Source organism: Haliotis cracherodii, unplaced genomic scaffold, assembly GCF_022045235.1.
Source record: "Haliotis cracherodii isolate W230 unplaced genomic scaffold, xgHalCrac1.p SCAF_17, whole genome shotgun sequence".
Taxonomy (NCBI): Eukaryota; Metazoa; Mollusca; class Gastropoda; order Lepetellida; family Haliotidae; genus Haliotis; species Haliotis cracherodii.
Window position 1 is genome coordinate 12,070,575 of NW_027266272.1, and position 17,373 is coordinate 12,087,947.

A 17,373-nucleotide genomic window follows, 5' to 3' on the forward strand; every position below is an offset into this window, starting at 1 on the left:
GATTCCGAATCTTTCCGAGATTCACCGAATGTCCAACAAGGGAGTTAACTCTAAGGTCAAAGGTACTTGGAGACTTCTAAACAATATGGCGGCGATCATAACACCGCAAGTCAAAAAGGATAGGAAATGCTTTGAAAGGCCTGGGGTGTAATTTTCTATTTTGCTTTGTAACACGATGACTGGACAAACGTATGAAACTGTTATGATACGTTTGCCATATTTTTCATAACCTTAATTTTTTAAGTCTTCAAATGGGTAAAATTGTGTGTGAAACTATAGGAAACAGAATGACGAAAGTTTCGAGTGTGTCGCCCTAGAATCTAGCCGTTAGGTGAGTGTACAGCAATAGGACTACAATGTATGTTTAAGCCAACACTAGAATCTTCCGATTTAGATGTGTCGATCTTTCGTTCGTTATTTGTTTACTAATCAGCGGTTCGACAAGGCAGGGAGAACGCACAGGAACTTGATGATAGAGTGTATAACATAATATATTTGTATAGAAAAAAATCACACCCCTCTAGCTGAGCTTACTAGACCAAACAGAATTTTACTGGACTCAGGCTTCGGACAAGTGGTTAGAGCTGCAGACTGATGTAATGGAAATACTGATCACAGAGCTGTTTTAACCCTACAGGCGACACCCTCCCTCTGAAGCATGTTTAGAGATTGTGCTAGTTTTTTCAATTCTGTGATTGCAGATGAGACGGAGGCTAGTATTTTAGGATGTCACGAAGTGTACCATGGCGCCGGACGGTGACCGATGCCTGTTGCTGGCACCAGGCCGAAGCTCAAAATGCGACTATCTACATCTTACGAGAGACAGGACCTACAGGATTTCTATTAAAAGAAGAAGGAGAAAGCAAGAACTTCAAGGTACGTTGTGTGTATATGAAGGCGTTTTGTTCAAAGTGCAACCCACCGTATTCGACATAATAAGCGCCCAGGGCACTCTCAAAATAAGAAATAGGGGTCTCTATTAAAATAATATTTTTGTGGAAAAAAAACCAGTTTATGCTGACAGCCTGAAATGTTTATATACGACAGATATAGTTTTCCAGGATTTATTTGCCCATAATAAAGGATGCACATAACACATGAGTGTGTATTATACACAAATAAATAAGTCTTACATTGATCAATCGGAAGGGGTGCTAATTGAGATTGTTCACTACCCAATATAATTAGCAAATATCACTGCGGGCGCTTATTAGATATTGATTTCAACACATACAACACAGCATGCAAGTTATATACCAGGTGCAGAATATGTGGTAACTCGATCAGGTACAGCATAAATGTGATACATGTATACACCCATGCTGCATAGATTTGCCTTAGTCTCAATCTCATTAAAATAAGATCTTAGTTCTCGCTACAGCTAAACAAAGATCTGAGGACATCCCATTACGAACTTTGACTGACCAATGGAATGACCAATCAGAAGGCAGCTTTCTCATGCTATACGGCACTATTTTCAAATTGGTGACCATGCTTCGAAACATATTTTGGCAAATTCTCGATTACAAATTTGAAACCAGAACTAAAGAACATTCTGGAATGGCTAATAGATGGTATAGATTGTATGGATTCAGTCGTTAAACCTGTAACTATCGTTCAGAGTTAAAGTTTTTGAGGTTGCATGATTAGAAATCACATTCCGACTGTCACTTTCATAATCTAGTAAGCGATGCTCTGATTGGTCAGATGAAAGGTCGTTCTGACATGACCCCTAATGGGATACCCTCAGATCTTTGTTTAGCGGTAGCGAGAACTGAGGTCTGATTTGAATAAGATTTCCTTATTCTGTTCTGTTAATTAAATTAAATCATTCATCATAGCACCACTGCACCCACCCCTAGTCCCCATATCAAGTCGACTCACTGACCCACAAACACTATTTGCATCCCCCTTAGAAGTCAGACCACAGGAGGCAAGGATGGAGATCATTTTACACTTCGAATAATAAGCAAGTCTAGTATAGAGTGTTATCTTCCAATGAAAAAATATCACCACAAGGGCTTGGACGGGTAACTTGGGTACTCAGGTCGGGTGGGTCCTGAGTAGGACCCGGGTACCCACAGTACTACCCAGACCGGTGCTTAGTCACGTGATATAAAGGTTAAAGGTAAAAATGATCCAGAACTCTATGGTTACACTACAAGTCACTAATGTTTGCATTTCTTTCTGACTATGCACCCATTCCTTCTGACCTTTATTGGTTTGAATGAAGATGTGACCAAGCACATTTAGCTAAGTCAACATGCTGAATAAAAGTAGAGCAAGATCTGCTTTGATAAGGTTGATATTATTAGTTATGGTGTCTTAAGTTACCATATACCATGTCATATTAGGTTAGCAGAAAAATATTGGACAAGGCATCACGCCTTGCCCACTATTTTTCTGCTAACCTAATATGACACCGTATATGGCAACTGAAGACACCATAACAATTTCATCATGCTGAAAATCATATAGCACATGCCATGTCAAAATGAAAACTTGACTCTTACAACCAGCATAAATGACAGGACCAGTACATGTTTCAGATACAACGCTTTTATGTAAACATAAACGTTAACAATGGAATATATAATGCACTAAATGTGAACTTGATGGCAGTTCTCTTTTCCCTAACGACGGGCTTCTATCTATTCTATTGCTGTGTGACATCATTGGCGTCACGTTTCTTGTTTGTGACGTCATCCAATATTATGTTCTATGACGTTGTTTTTGACTCGGTGACCTCCGATGTAAGCTTTTTTTTCTATAATTTTTATTAATAAAGTCATGAACGTGGTTTCTTTAACAATTAATGTTTTTTTACAAGACAATTAATGATATTAAAACACAAAACAGTATCGAATAACAAATTTCTGTACCAGAATTCTCAGGTGAGATATTAGGTTAGTATCAACCTTGTTGGATTTTTACTGATGATACAGGCTCATATGGGGTTGGTAGTTCTGCTCTCTGATTGGTCAATCTCACTTTGACATGTATCCTATACATGTTTGGATGGCGCCACTGATGCCACTCTGTCCTGCAGGTGTTCCTCGGAGACCCCCACAGTTGTACATGTCCTGTGTTCAGGAAGGAGAAGGATCTTTGTAAACATATATCATGGCTGCTGCTCAAGAAGTTCCGGGTCCCAAAGGAGAATCCAGGTACTTGCTGATTGCAATATTAGCTTGCATTTTTCTGTTCGGAGTTGCATCCCTTAGGTGTGCCAGAAATCTATGATCATGGTTTGAATCCTGGTTCTCCTTGATTCTGTTTCTGGGTTTGTCAGCACTATTCATGCTTGTGGGTTTCACCGAAGTCGTGAACATCTGAGACCTGCATCCATCCAGGCTTTTCCTCCGTATCAGGCTGACATGCAGTGATATAACTGAATTAATGTTCAAAGTGGTCTTGACCGGTGAAGATCTGGGATAGAATAGGTCTTCAGCAACCCATGCTTGTCATAAAAAGTACTATGCTTGTCATAAGAGGCGACTAATGGGATCAGGTTTTCAGACTCGCTGACTTGGTTAATGCATGTCATTGATCCAAATTGCGTGGATCAATGCTCATGATGTCAGTGACTGGATTGTCTGGTCCAGACTCGATTATTTACAGATTGCCAGCATATCGCTGGAATATTGCTGAGTGCGGCATTTAACAAAAACAAACAAACAACAATCTGTTGTTGTATCTACCCCTGCTAACCCTGTCACATGTTTAAAATGTCCACAGTCACCTGGCAGCTGGGGCTTGTGGAGAGAGAAATCAACGAGATACTGCGAGGACAGATGTCCCCTCGACGTAACCAGGCCAAGAAGCCAACGACTAGAAACGCAACAGCGGATGCTGATGGGAGGACTGCAGTGCAGCAGAGAGACATCGACAAGGAGGATGTGTGTCCTATATGCCAGGAGGAACTACTTGATAAACGTCTCCCAGTCACCTTCTGCAAGTAAGTCTTCTCCGGAGGAACTTCTTGATAAACATCTCCCAGTCACCATCTTCCCGTGGCAAGGGGTTTAACTGACTATGAAAGTCCACTTACCACCCTTGCGGACCTAGGCTGGAATTTCATGGTTTGATCACTGGGTCACAGGTGGCTATTACTATGTCCCCCCTATTGACCAATCCGATTCCACCTCTCATATCACTTGCATTTGCTTCACCCAAATCGTCAGCCTCCAGTTAGGATGTATGATCGATAATCAAGTTTTCTATTGTAATAAGACAGGTTTTACCCCGCGAAGGACAACAAATCGCTTGAGCACCTTGATTAAAAACATTAAAAGATTTGAAAAACATCTGTCAACGTCCAGTTTAAAGTACACACACTCTGCAAATCCTGCAGTTGAACGAAATCTGCAAGTTGAAGTCAATGTTGTTTACATACCGGATGTTCAGTTTGTTATTCGATTTTCATTGGACTATGAATTGACTCGTTAGTCCAGTCAGAGTCCGGAATTCCAGCCTAATTAGGCAAGGGTGGAAATTGGACTTCTATAGTCAGTTAACTCCCTGGCTTCGAGAAGATGCCCAGTCACCTACCGCAAATAAATGTTAACAGGATATTCTACATGCTATTCCAATCGTCACTGTATTAAGTGCCTCAGTCCTGTAACATTTTCAGTGTATTTTCATTTCATTTTCAAACTAAGTTTGTTCTTGATATCTCTTCGAGAGTAACCTTTGGCTTTGCCGAGTTGAATTGTATTTAAATGATAACAGTTCCTATAATACTTCCATACCAGCTGAGAAATACACATGATATATTGCAAACAGAAATAATAGGATGAGGCTTTTTAAAATACCTATTTAAAATAAAATAACACATTTTTTCCAAATTTACCTACTGGAGTTCTAGATTCATCCAGATTCAATCTCATTAAAATCAGATCTTAGTTCTCTCTACCGCTAAACAAAGATCTGAGGACATCCCATTAGGGTTCACGCCAGAACGACCTTTCATCCGACCAATCAGAGCGTCACTTACCAGATCATGAAAATGACAGTTGGAATGTGATTTCTAATCATGCAGCCTCGAAAACTTTAAAACGGATATTCTGAACGATAGTTATGGGCTGAACGACTGAATCTTATCAATCTAGACCATATATTAGCCATTCAATGATGTTTTTTTGTTCAGGTTTCCAACTTTTAAGCAAGAATTTGTCAAAATATGTTTCGCCAATTTGAAATTAGTGCTGTGAAGCACGAGAAAGCTGCCTTCTGATTGGCTAATGTCAACTTCAGTAATTCCATTGGTCGGTCAGAGTTCGCGAAAGGTCGGTCTGGCTTGACTCGTAATGGGATGTCCTCAGATCTTTGTTTAGCGGCAGCGAGAACTAAGATTTCAATGAGATTCATCCAGATTCCACCCAACTACCTGCTGTTGGTGTTATGTACATAAATGTCAGCTGAGTGTAAGCAAAGTTTGACCTTCTAGCCGTTTATTCATCATATCGTTATTCTGCATGGGCGGGGTAGCCTATTGGTTAAAGCATTAAAGCCCGGGTTCGAATCCCCACACTGTGTGAAGCTCATATCTGGTGTGCCCTGCTATGATATTTCTGGAATGTTTCTAAGTGCGGCATAAACACTCACTCACTCACTCGTTATTCTGCAGATTCGGCTGCGGGAACAGTGTCCACATCAAGTGTATGAAGATTTGGGCGGAGCATCAGCAGGGTGTCGGGGACAAGAACATTAAGTGCCCCATGTGTCGGGAGGACTTCGGACCCTTCAATCTCCTGAAGCTGGAGATGCGGAATGCCTCGGACAAGCAGGCAGCGGCAGGGAGGATGGACAGACATATTGGAACCTGCTGCCGGAGCTGCCATATTGCTCCCATTGAGGGCAAGTGCTACAGGTGAGATACAGGAGAGGGCCCTCTTGTCCTCTAGCCAGATAACATGCATCTGTTCTACCTATTATTAAAAAATGCAACCCATTATTTATGTCTACATGCACCAAGTGCATGTCAAAAGATTTCTGACTAACCTTGTCCGCACACAAAATCAATCTTTGAACACACTCAGTACCTCTAAAGTTTATTTACCATACTATACCACTAATCCCTGTGTTACCGTATTCGAAGTAATAAGCGCCCCGCTCTAATAAGCACCACAGCGATATTTGCTGACATATTGGCCAGTGAACAATCCAAATTAGGAGACCTTCCGATTGATCAATGTACACAAGACTTATTTTATGTGAAACTGGCAGCAGACCAGCCTGTTTCAACTTTGGTATTTTTATGAGACCAGGGTGTGACATGGTTTTCTTTGGTGCAACTTTGTTTTTATGTCAACATGCACATGATGCAAGGTAAATCCAGTTCCTTAAATCAAGCCTGCCCTCCTGTACTGACAAAGAGGACCTTGTGCATGTCGTGGGATCCTGTATATTATTATCTTGAGATCATGTTGTCAGTTTAATTTGCAGCTTTTGTGTCTTTATTATTTGGTATTTATGTGCATAGTTGCATAACGAAAATCACAGGTATTGAATTGATTCGAACCGGGTTAGAATAGGTCTTCAGCAACCCATGCTTGCTGTAAAAGGTGACTATGTTTTTTGTAAGAGATGACTAACAGGACCATGTGGTCAGGCTCGCTGACTTGGTTGATGCACGTCATCATATCCCAATTACCTAGGACCGCCTCCGCCAAGGACTGGTCGGCTCGGAGTAAGTATACTGTGTCTGAGTGGGGTATTCATGTTAAACTCGGCATGGTATCTCAGAGAGCTAGCACTATAAATCGGCATCAGTCCAGACTAGTACAAGCAGCCACACACACACGTGCATGCACGTCGCTATATAAGTGCAATAATCTTGGACGCGACGTTAAACCCCATTTCACCTCACCTCACACCAATTACCTAGATAGATGCTCATGGTAGGCTCAGGATTATCTTGTCCAGACTCGATTATTTACAGACCGCCGTCATATGGCTGGAATGTTGCTGAGTGCAGTGTTAAACAACAAACATACCAAATCAAACATTATGAAATTGACAGGTATTGACTCAATTGATATTGAATTTTCCTATTTTCAATCTACAGGTGCACACATTGTACCGAGTATTATCTATGTCAGTCCTGCTTCAACACTCCGACACACACACAGCATTCCTTTGAATACAGACATGTGAGTATTCTTTAATATCAATTGTTCAAGCCATCTATGTGACATGAAGGATGATTGTATATGGCGAGACTAGTATGTAATGCAAGGACTGATTCAGATCGGGGTACTCTGACTCTGACTGATTGTCATCCAAAATGTTCTAAAGATGATTTAAGATTTAGTATTGGTATAGTAGAATCTGAATGTCCTTTCATTAGTTCAAAACCAACATCAACATGTCCTAAATCACTGGAAGTATATGGTATAGTTAACTTGTGAAGATCCGGGTTCGAATATGTCTTCAGCAACCCATGCTTGTCGCAAAAGGCGACTAACATTATCGGGTGGTCAGGTTCGCTGATTTGGTTGATGCATGTCATCGATCCCAATTGGGTGGATGGATGCTCATGATGTCCATGACTGTCTGGTCCAGACTCGATTATTTACATACAAGCGTCATACAGCTGGAATATTGCTGAGTGCGGCGTTAAACAACAAACAAACAAACAAACTTAGAGTGACAAAGAAAGTGATCAGATGGTTGCAATGTGTGACCTGGCTTATTGTGTTCTTGACTCCTGATCATTTGATTTTGACCACTGGCTTGTCTGGTCCAATCAATTACATACATAGAGATAACTACGCGTGGGTCTGTCAGATACCATTTACCTTACGAGTTGTTCGAAATGTATCTAACAAGCCAAAGCGTAAGGGAATTTGCCTGAAGCACAAGAAACTTATCAATTAATGACAATCAGGAAAGTAGTCCATCATAGTCTGACCCACAGGATATTGTGTTTAACAACAAAAATAAAACTCCATGGTTACACTACAAGTCACTAATGTTTACATTTCCTTCTGACTATACACACATTTCTTCTGGCTTTTATAAGAAAATATAAATCTTCAGTCAACTTCAGACTATGCATGATCAGATTGTTCTATACGTTTATCTAAATAGTTCAGTAAAACAATTCCCAATCAGAGATTTTTTACCTGAATCTTGAGACCCACAGCGGGTACCCGGGTAGGGTCAGGTAATAGGGGGTTGGGTACCCGGGTAGTAAATTTGGACCCATCCCAGCCCTTGGGTAAAATGTCCACTTTTATAATCAACTGTAAAATAACAAATGATATTAAACTTAGTATGATGTTTCACTTGATGCAGAAGAGAAACCAGCGATGGCGTCCAGCCGAGCGTATGTTTGGTGCATCGGTCCCTCGAGCAGTGGCCACAGACATGATGAACAGAGAGCTGTCCGCCTCCGACTACGACCTCCTGCTGCAGCTAGACAGGTCGGTATATATATGATGGCAATAACATGGTCCACTTTCTTATTGATCCAGCAGCCCATTAATTGTCTACAGTGTCGCAACTCGCTGTTTGAGTAGTACCCCTAACTTGTTTACAGTTGTGCCCCTTTGTTGTACCAGAATCTGCTGTCCTTGCTTTCCATTCCAACTTTCGTCTTGATAAATAAAAATTCTTTAAAATTATATCTCCAGGATGAGATTTGAACATTTATACCTTGTGCTAACTCTTATGTTAATCAATCAGTGATCAGGAAAGCCATCAGGCAGCCATTCAAATTATGCCCCCAAAATATGAAATCTGAACTGGTGATTTACATAAATATCCTACTGTGCAACCAGTATTTGAAAATAATACGAAGAGGGGGCACAGGTGGCCCAGTCGTCTAAGGTGCTGAAATTCGCCATGTTGAGTTGCGTCCCTTCGGCACACCAGGAACCTTTGATTATGGGTTTGATTCACCGGTTCACCTCAGTAATGTTTTTAGGTTTGTCAGCACCATGCACGTGAGTTTCATCAAAGTGGTAAATGTCAAAGACTTCATGTCATCACTTACCCATATCAAGCAGTCATGCCAAGATATAACTGGAATACTGCTGAAAGCGGTTTTAAACCCAACTCACTGACTATAATGCTAAGATATTCTCAAGGTGGCTTTGGCTTTGTTGTATTCAGACTGTTCATTGAGTGTCAGAGAGGAATTTCTTCAAGTTGTATACATGTTATCGCAGCACACAGCACACCAGCATGACGAGCGACATCCCGGAGGAAGTGGTCAATATGCTGCCCCTGGAGCGGGTCCGAGAACGCAGTCAACTTCTGGCTCCCGGATCACAGTGTCGTGTGTGTCTCCGCTCCTTCGAGGTGGGACAACATGTGCGCAAACTTCCCTGCAAACATAAGGTAAGTTCTCTCATACAGAAAGATTTATCTTTCCATTTTTTCAAAAAATTGTAAATATTTTTTTAATGAGGTTATTGACATGATTAATAATCTTGAAGATTACATACAAAACGGGTTACTCTAGGGAATGATCGCGAAACAGGGCATCAATTTGAGAAAAATCACATGTACTTTTGTACACATCCAACTCAAACAATATCTGGAAATAACCCGAAAGACCTAAACCGACACATTTTAATGTTCAGACAGATGTTCACAGAATAACCCTGATGCTTGCACTCTAATGAACATAACTAGTAGGGCTGGGACAATACACCAACAGTGCAGTCCGATATGTATCATGAGACCTTGCTCACGATCCAATACGTATCACGATAGTTGCGTGTGCTCTTATCTGTGATGCGTAAGCCATCTGTTTCATAGACAGGATGGCCAAATATCTGGCACACTAACGATTTATAGTTGGCAGTTTCAAGTATGGCGCAATGTATGAAAATATTTATGTTTTCATTGCTCATTTTCACTAGAAATTAGTGTTTGGTGTAAGATTTATTAAAGAATACATTTATGGTAAGAATCGATACTTTTTACTTAGTGTGCAACTGTGATTGATACTTATATCGAGAAATAAAAAAATCGTAAGATTTATTAAAGAATGCATATAAGGTAAGAAACAATACTTTTTACTTAGTGATCAATGCTTATATTAAGAAATAAAAAAATCGCGATCCACCGATGCATCAGTGTATTGTCCCACTACTAATAACTAGATCAGACATGAGCTACTAGTCTGAAAGCAGAGTCTAGTAAAATATCTTTTGGTCTAGTAAGCTCTGCAAATATAAGTCTGCTGAAAATGTTGTAAATGAAGGTCGGCTAGTGGACTCAAAGGTTTTTGGCATCGAGTTCTCTGTGTCCTAGTTTCACAAAGACTGCATTGACAACTGGCTACTCCACTCCCGGCCAACGTGTCCAGCCGATGGCCTGCAGGTCTGGAGCCCTGTCACAGGATTCGCAGAGCAGATCGGAGCGCCACGGACTCTGCAGTGAGTAACACTCTTGTGTGTAAGAGACCATTAATATTGTTGGACACTGAATGCTAAAGAGTAACATGTGATGGATGCTGGGGTCCTTGAAGCTTGCTGCTATAGTAACAGAGAACTAAGGTACTCGGGTACTCGGGTACTTGGGTCGGGTGGGTACTGAAAAGGAACTGGGTACCCACAGGACTACCCAGACCCATGGTTAGTCACAGGAGATATTGTTTAATGACCAAAATTATCTCGAACTTTATGGTCTCACTACAAGGCACTGTTTTTATTCTTACTTTTATATGTTTGAATAAAGGTAAAGCTTCTGTGTATGCATGACCAGATCAGTTTATACATGTATCTAAAAACTTTATGCCAGGACTCCGGTCAAGCTATTCCCCATTGGACATTATGTACCCAACCTTTGAGACCCACAGTGGGTATCAGGGTAGGGTCTGGTAATAGGGGAGTGGATACATGGGTACTAAATTTGGACTCGTCCCAGCCCTGTATCTGATACATTTAGTCGTCTCTTACGACATGCTGTGGCATAACTAGTCTAACCCTGGTGTCCATAGACCATGGAGGTCATATTAATACATGACCAACATTACCACGAAAATGTGATTCAAAGCTACAGCAAATACCGTATTCAATGTAATAACTGCCCAGGGTGCTATCAAAATTAGAAATAGGGGGCTCTTTTAAGAATATTTTTTTGGTGGAAAAAACAGAGTTGAAAGACAAATTTGGTGGTTTATGCTGACGGCCTGAACTGTTTATATACGACAGATATATTTTTCAAGAATTTAATTGCCCTTTATTAAGGGTGCATATAACACACGAGTGTGTATTATACACGAATAAATAAGTCTTGTGTACATTGATCAATCGAAGGGGTGCTAATTGGGATTGTTCACTTGCCAATATATTAGCAAATATCGTTGTGTCTGCTTATTAGAGCGGAGCGCTTATTATGTCGAATACGGTAACACAAAATACAAAGTAAATACATTCATAGAATCTACAAATTGTTCAATCCCAAATTGCTACACTGTGCAAAGTCTATTTCTGGTGTACCCACACCATCATAAACTATTGTAAAATCATTCTCACTCACTCAAATTGTTCAATACAGAGCCAGACGTCAATCCGATGCCTCACAGCCTAGTGAGTCTACTTCCTCAAGGGGGATAACTCTGGAGATCCCAGGAGTAGGTATAGCATCTCTGAGCCAAGGCTCAGCCGGCAGACAAGACCCTGGGGGGATGGTGCGTCGCCCCGTGCGAAACATGTCCATGCCACACCGCCCTCCATCCAGCATGGAACTAGCAGGGGTAGCGCTGGGTACTGAGGGGGAAAGGTGAGGTTCATTGTCATTGATGTTGTATCATCCTCTGTATTTCAAGGGCGTTTCGGTCAACCTACATTAACCCCAGAATCCATTCCCGCGACCTAACCGACCAATGATGTAGAAGATGATGTCATTGTCAGCAAACAATCTTTGTGATGAAAATGTAGAACCACTGATTACCTAATGTCATCTCATTGGCATACAGTCAAGTCCCGTTAATCCGACATGGTTGGTTGCTTATGATTATGTCGGATAAACGAAATTAAGTAGTATCAACGTTCGTGATAGAAAATCGGAGAACTACACCAGCAAACAATCAAAAAAGGGAAAAGAAATATTCCTATTGTCATGTTACATTGTTAGCGGAATGTTTTCTAATCATGCAACCTCTAAGGCTTAACTCAAAACTACTGTTACGGGTTGTATGACTGATTCAAGATACTTTTAAAAGCATAGTTTGGAATGGAAGTCCCCAGTTCGAGACTAGTGCTGCAATGCTTAAGATACTGCTTTCTTCATGTTCTTAGTGGCTAATGTCGACTTCCTGTTAGTCATTTCATTGGTCTGTTTGCGAAAGATCGTTCTGATGCGACCTGTAATGGGATATCCTTAGTGGTAGCGAGAACTTGTATCTGATTTTAATAAGATTGAGGTTATACTTAGCATGTGATTAATCCTGTTTTGTTTATTTAAAGCAATAATTGTTTATTGTTAAGCCAGTGTATCTCTGCAGCCTTTGTAATGTGCAGCTAATAGCAGACTCGTCTCCGATCAGAACATGTGCCATACAGGGGTGTACTCGCGGGCAGATGACCACTGAGTATGCTGATTACTGTGTCAGATTAACGAGTCTGACTTATGAGTGATTTCAGTAATTCATTGCAAATTAGGTCTGTCAGAGTCAGAATGCGCGACTGTCGGATTAATGGGTCTAAATATCACTGATTTGATCGGTGTCCAGGATTAGTGTCAGATAAAGCAGATTGTCGGATTAATGAGTGTCAGATTAACGAGACTTGACTGTATTTTGTCTTTGTTTCTACATTTTACTGAAATTGATAAATTTGTTCTGTGACAAGCTGTCTATCAGCATGATCAGATATCGAGTGACAATAATATATTATCAGCTACCTGGTTGGTGAAATGTGTTGGCTGATTGCTTGTAATCAAATACCTGATGCTATCAACCACTAATTTCGCTGACCTGTGAAGATCCAGGTTAGAATAGGTCTTCCACTGTTGTTGTAAGAGGTAACTTTGCTTGTCGTAAGAGGCAACTAACGGGATCGGCAGGTCAGGCTTGCTGACTTGGTTGATACATGTCATCATATCCAAATTGCGTACTTCGATGCTCATGACATCAATCACTTGATTGTCTGGTCCAGAGTCGATTATTTACACTCCACAGTGATATAGTCACAATATTGCTGACTGCATCTCTGTAAAAGTCCAGTTTCCACCCCTGCTGAACTAGGCTGGAATTTCTGGGCTCGATCATGGCACCCCCAGTGGCTATTATGAGTTTCGTCCCTTCCTTGTCTCTCCTATTGACCAATCAGATTCCACCTCTCATATCATTTGCATTTGCATCAAAGAAAATGGCATTGCCCATTAAAGACGATCTGATCAATAATCAAGATCTATATTCTTATAAAACAGGTCTTACTTTGAGCATGTTGAGAAGTGTATCAAATCACATGAGCACTTTAATCAAAAACATGAAAAGATTTGGAAAGTATCTGTTGATGCTAAGTTTGTGACAAATCCTCTAGTTGACCGAAATCTGCACAGCAGGTTACGAACCAAATGTCGATTTTGTTACTTGATTTTGATTGGACTATGCATAGTTAGACTTGTTAGTCCAGCCAAAATATTTCTCCATAATTCCAGCCTAGTTTCAGCAAGGGTGGTAACTGGACTTTTACATTCAGTTAACTCCCTTGCCTCAGGAAGATGTGCTGACTGTGGCCTATCATGCTTATGGCAGCATTTACGCCTTCGCTGACTGCAGTGTGAAAAACACTCCCTTCTCCTTCAGACTTGCCTCCCACCACCTTGATATGGAGAACATGTTGCCGGGCTCACGACTTCTGCAGCGAGCCATGCAGCATCGGAACGAGCTCGCGCACCAGCTGGCTTACATGCAGGCCGGGGAGGCAGGGACGACGCCACTACCTGCTGCACAGATTGACCTGGGGGATGTACTGAGGGCAGCAGGGAGTAACAGTGCCCCACCGGTGGTGGAGCGGAAACCACCCACAGGGTCACAGACGCACGCCAGGGGAGCAGGAGGTAGGCTTAGCCCCTGGGGTCACGGACTGAAAGCCAAGTGACCTTTTGTTCTACACCATCATAAACTTTGCAGTTTTGATAACTTCTTAAGCTACAAGGCCTTAGAGCTACCAGCTATAGTGTCTTGAAACTCTGCTCACAGACTTCGGATCCGATTTTTGAATGTAGTATGCATCTGGTTTTAGAAATAACATATGATGTTTTTTGTTATATTTTTATTTCTGATCCTCTGGAGCTACAAGGCATATGGATTATGAAACTTTGTATGAATGACCCCAGCTATGGTGTCTCTATAATGTGCTCACAGAATTCCGGGGGCGGTCGGGTAGCCTAGTGGTTAAAGCGTTCGCTCGTCACGCCGACGACCCGGGTTCGATTCCCGACATGGGTACAATGTGTGAAGCCCATTTCTGGTGTCCCCCGCCGTGATATTGCTGGAATATTGCTAAAAGCGGCGTAAAACCATACTCACTCACTCACAGAATTCCGTACCAGTTCATTCATGGCCACCATGCCCACCCTATTTAGAAACTCATTAATACCGGTAGCTATATATTTTTGCAGATTTTATTGTTTTCAGTAGCTAGTCGTATATTGAATCTTGATTGACCACCATTTTGTTTTCTGTGACGATTTGATCGTCACAGAAAACAAAATGGTGGTCAATCAAGATTCAATATACGACTAGCTACTGAAAACAATAAAATCTGCAAAAATATATAGCTACCGGTATTAATGAGTTTCTAAATAGGGTGGGCATGGTGGCCATGAATGAACTGGTACGGAATTCTGTGAGTGAGTGAGTATGGTTTTACGCCGCTTTTAGCAATCACATTTTTTTATGGTCAATAATTAAGAACAGATGAAAAAAGTATTCAAATAACCATTGCTATCAATGATATTTTAGTATTTGTGACTATATTAGCTGTCTTGTTTTTAAGAAATCTTTAGTTTTAAAAAAAATCTTTTTCCGTGAGGTCACGTGATAACCAAATATGGGATATACAGATATAGTCTCAATCCAAATGTTACAACGCTTGAGCAGATAGACCTTTCATCACGTTAACAGATCGTTATTATAACAGAAATAATGTTTTCCATGTAATTCTAAAATGATATTATTTGTTATTAAATGGCCGGTGAATTAAACAATTTAAATTTAAACAATTCCTAAAGGGAAAATCTTGTCATAGGCATTCAGAAAGAAGGTGTCAAATTTCACCAGAAGCTAGTTTCTAACGCTGCTTATCTTGTTTAAATCAGTGTGATATTATTGTGAGGTGTTTTCTTTTAAACTTTTAAAAAATATAACTTTAAAATTTTAAAAAAAATCTTAGCCTCAAGAACCACTGGCCTCAAGAATTTGTGTGAATACAATGACAACAAGAAGATCCCAGTTTGTTTTAGGCACCTCTGTTTGAACTCAACATTGTTGACTTATCAACGTTGCAATAATACTTTTGTTTCCTTTTGTACAAATCTTTCAATAACTCACAATAGATGTTTGTACCAAGATAAGGTTGAAGTGTCATAAAATTATTTGTTCATAAGTCAAGTGCCCTATATGTCCTTGTGGATCTACTTTGTCTTCGACATAATGCCAACTATCCAACAGTTCACGAACGTCATTCACAAAAAACAAATTTCTGTTCATTTTACGAGCAAGATCATGTCATTTTTTAGTTTTTTTAATTGAATGTCTGTTTTTGTAGTTGATTCTGCGGAGAGACGTGGCCGTGGTCGACATCGCACAATGAACCAAACAGATGGTGCTTCCATCCGACACAGATCATCAAGTCGAGAGCGGAGCAATTCACAAGAACGACAGAACCTTCTACGGAGCATACAGGTATTGATTTTGCTCTAACACAATGAGGGGGCACAGTGGACTAGTGATTTTAGGTGCCACAAGCTGTGCAGAGTTGTGTCCCTTGGGCATGCCAGAAGCCTATGATTATGAGTTCGAATCCTGGTTCATCCCGATTAGGTTTCTAGGTTTGTCAGCACCATATCCATGCTCGTGGGTTTCACCAAAGTGGTAAACGTATGAGACCTGCATGACTTCAGCTTTGGAATACTGGTCGAAAGCGGCATCAAACCCAACTCACTTGCTCGCTCCAATTGAATGATTCATAGAAAGGAATTTACCAAAAGAAAACTGAATATATTGAGAAAATATAATGGTTTTGCATCAAAGGATAGTACGCATGACCGCCATCATATAGCTGGAATATTGCTGAGTAGCGTAAAACAACAAACCAACGAACCAGATGTTGATTTCGTGACACGATTTTGATTGGACTATGCAGACTCATTTTTCCAGCCAAAATATAACTCCATAATTCCAGCCTTTTATTCTCCGTTAACTCCCTTGCCTCGGGAAGATGGAGTGAGTGCGTGAGTTGGGTTTAACGGCCCTTTTAACAGTATTCCAGTTATATCACGGCGTGTCAGCTTAATGTGGGAGGAAAGCCCTGAGTGATGCAGGTCTCAGACGTTTACCACTTCGGTGAAACCCACGAGCACGGGTATGGTGCTGACAAACCTAGAAACATAATTGAGGCGAATCGGGAAGATTGAGGTGGGTCGGACTCGGTGACTGGGTTAATAGCATGTCATCATACCCCCATGGCATGGAGGTTCCTCATGGTATAAATCACTGGATCGTCTGGTCCAGATTTGATTATTTATGGGCCACTGTCATACAGTTGGAATATTGCTGATGCAACGTTAAATAACAAACAAACAAACAAATCATAATTCCTCGACAATGTCATGAGTCTTCTCCCTTAAATCCCAAGAAATGTATCGAATCAGAGTGAAATATATGTTTTTAATGAGATTGGCATTGACAGTTTACTTTAGATGAAATGTTTGAAATGTTTTTGTTAAAGGCATTTCAAGGTCTGTACCTGGGGAATAACCCTCGTATCAATCCACCACAAGGGGAGACAACTGTAAACTCCCAACGCCAACCGACAAACCCGTACAGAAGAAACACATCGTTGTCCACCAGGTCCAAGAGGACCCCCCAGTTGTCCGAACAGGCACAAAGAACAGTGGATATTGTGATGGAGGGCAGTCACATAGACAGCCTCACTCTCAGGGACATCCTTCGTTGAAGCAAGTCTTGTGAAAGATGGCAGCACATTTCTGGGAAGTCTGACCATAATGTGATTTACCGATTTTAGGAAACTGGTAGGCTGTCATTAGGTTAGTCGAGACATGATAATTGTCAGAGGTTACAAGATTATGTTTTATTACCTTTTTATTACCTCCGGCTAGCAGGATGCATAAAACCACTTCTCATACATCCATGTCAGAATGATGTGATCTGATTGGTCCACA

The 17,373-nt window shown here is 40.9% G+C and overlaps 1 protein-coding gene across 1 annotated transcript; it reads left to right on the forward strand.

Annotated features, from left to right (window-relative positions):
• Positions 1-707: 707 nt before the first annotated feature.
• LOC139464386 (E3 ubiquitin-protein ligase ZSWIM2-like) lies at positions 708-17,373 on the forward strand. The gene is made up of 12 exons (XM_071245914.1): positions 708-876; positions 3,050-3,167; positions 3,739-3,958; positions 5,630-5,872; positions 7,070-7,154; positions 8,302-8,429; positions 9,177-9,348; positions 10,270-10,394; positions 11,518-11,742; positions 13,772-14,025; positions 15,738-15,874; positions 16,920-17,373. Exons 1-12 carry the CDS (start codon positions 727-729, stop codon positions 17,145-17,147), a joined length of 2,085 nt encoding a protein of 694 aa, XP_071102015.1. The 5' UTR covers positions 708-726; the 3' UTR covers positions 17,148-17,373.

What these genes read in the sequence shown, in the direction of transcription:
- LOC139464386 (XM_071245914.1), top strand. Translation starts at nt 727, where the DNA reads ATGTCACGAAGTGTACCATGGCGCCGGACGGTGACCGATGCCTGTTGC. An exon ending in AACTTCCCTGCAAACATAAG is followed by an intron (nt 9,349 to 10,269) that starts GTAAGTTCTCTC and finishes TCTGTGTCCTAG; the next exon opens with TTTCACAAAGACTGCATTGA. An exon ending in ACCTTCTACGGAGCATACAG is followed by an intron (nt 15,875 to 16,919) that starts GTATTGATTTTG and finishes TTTTTGTTAAAG; the next exon opens with GCATTTCAAGGTCTGTACCT.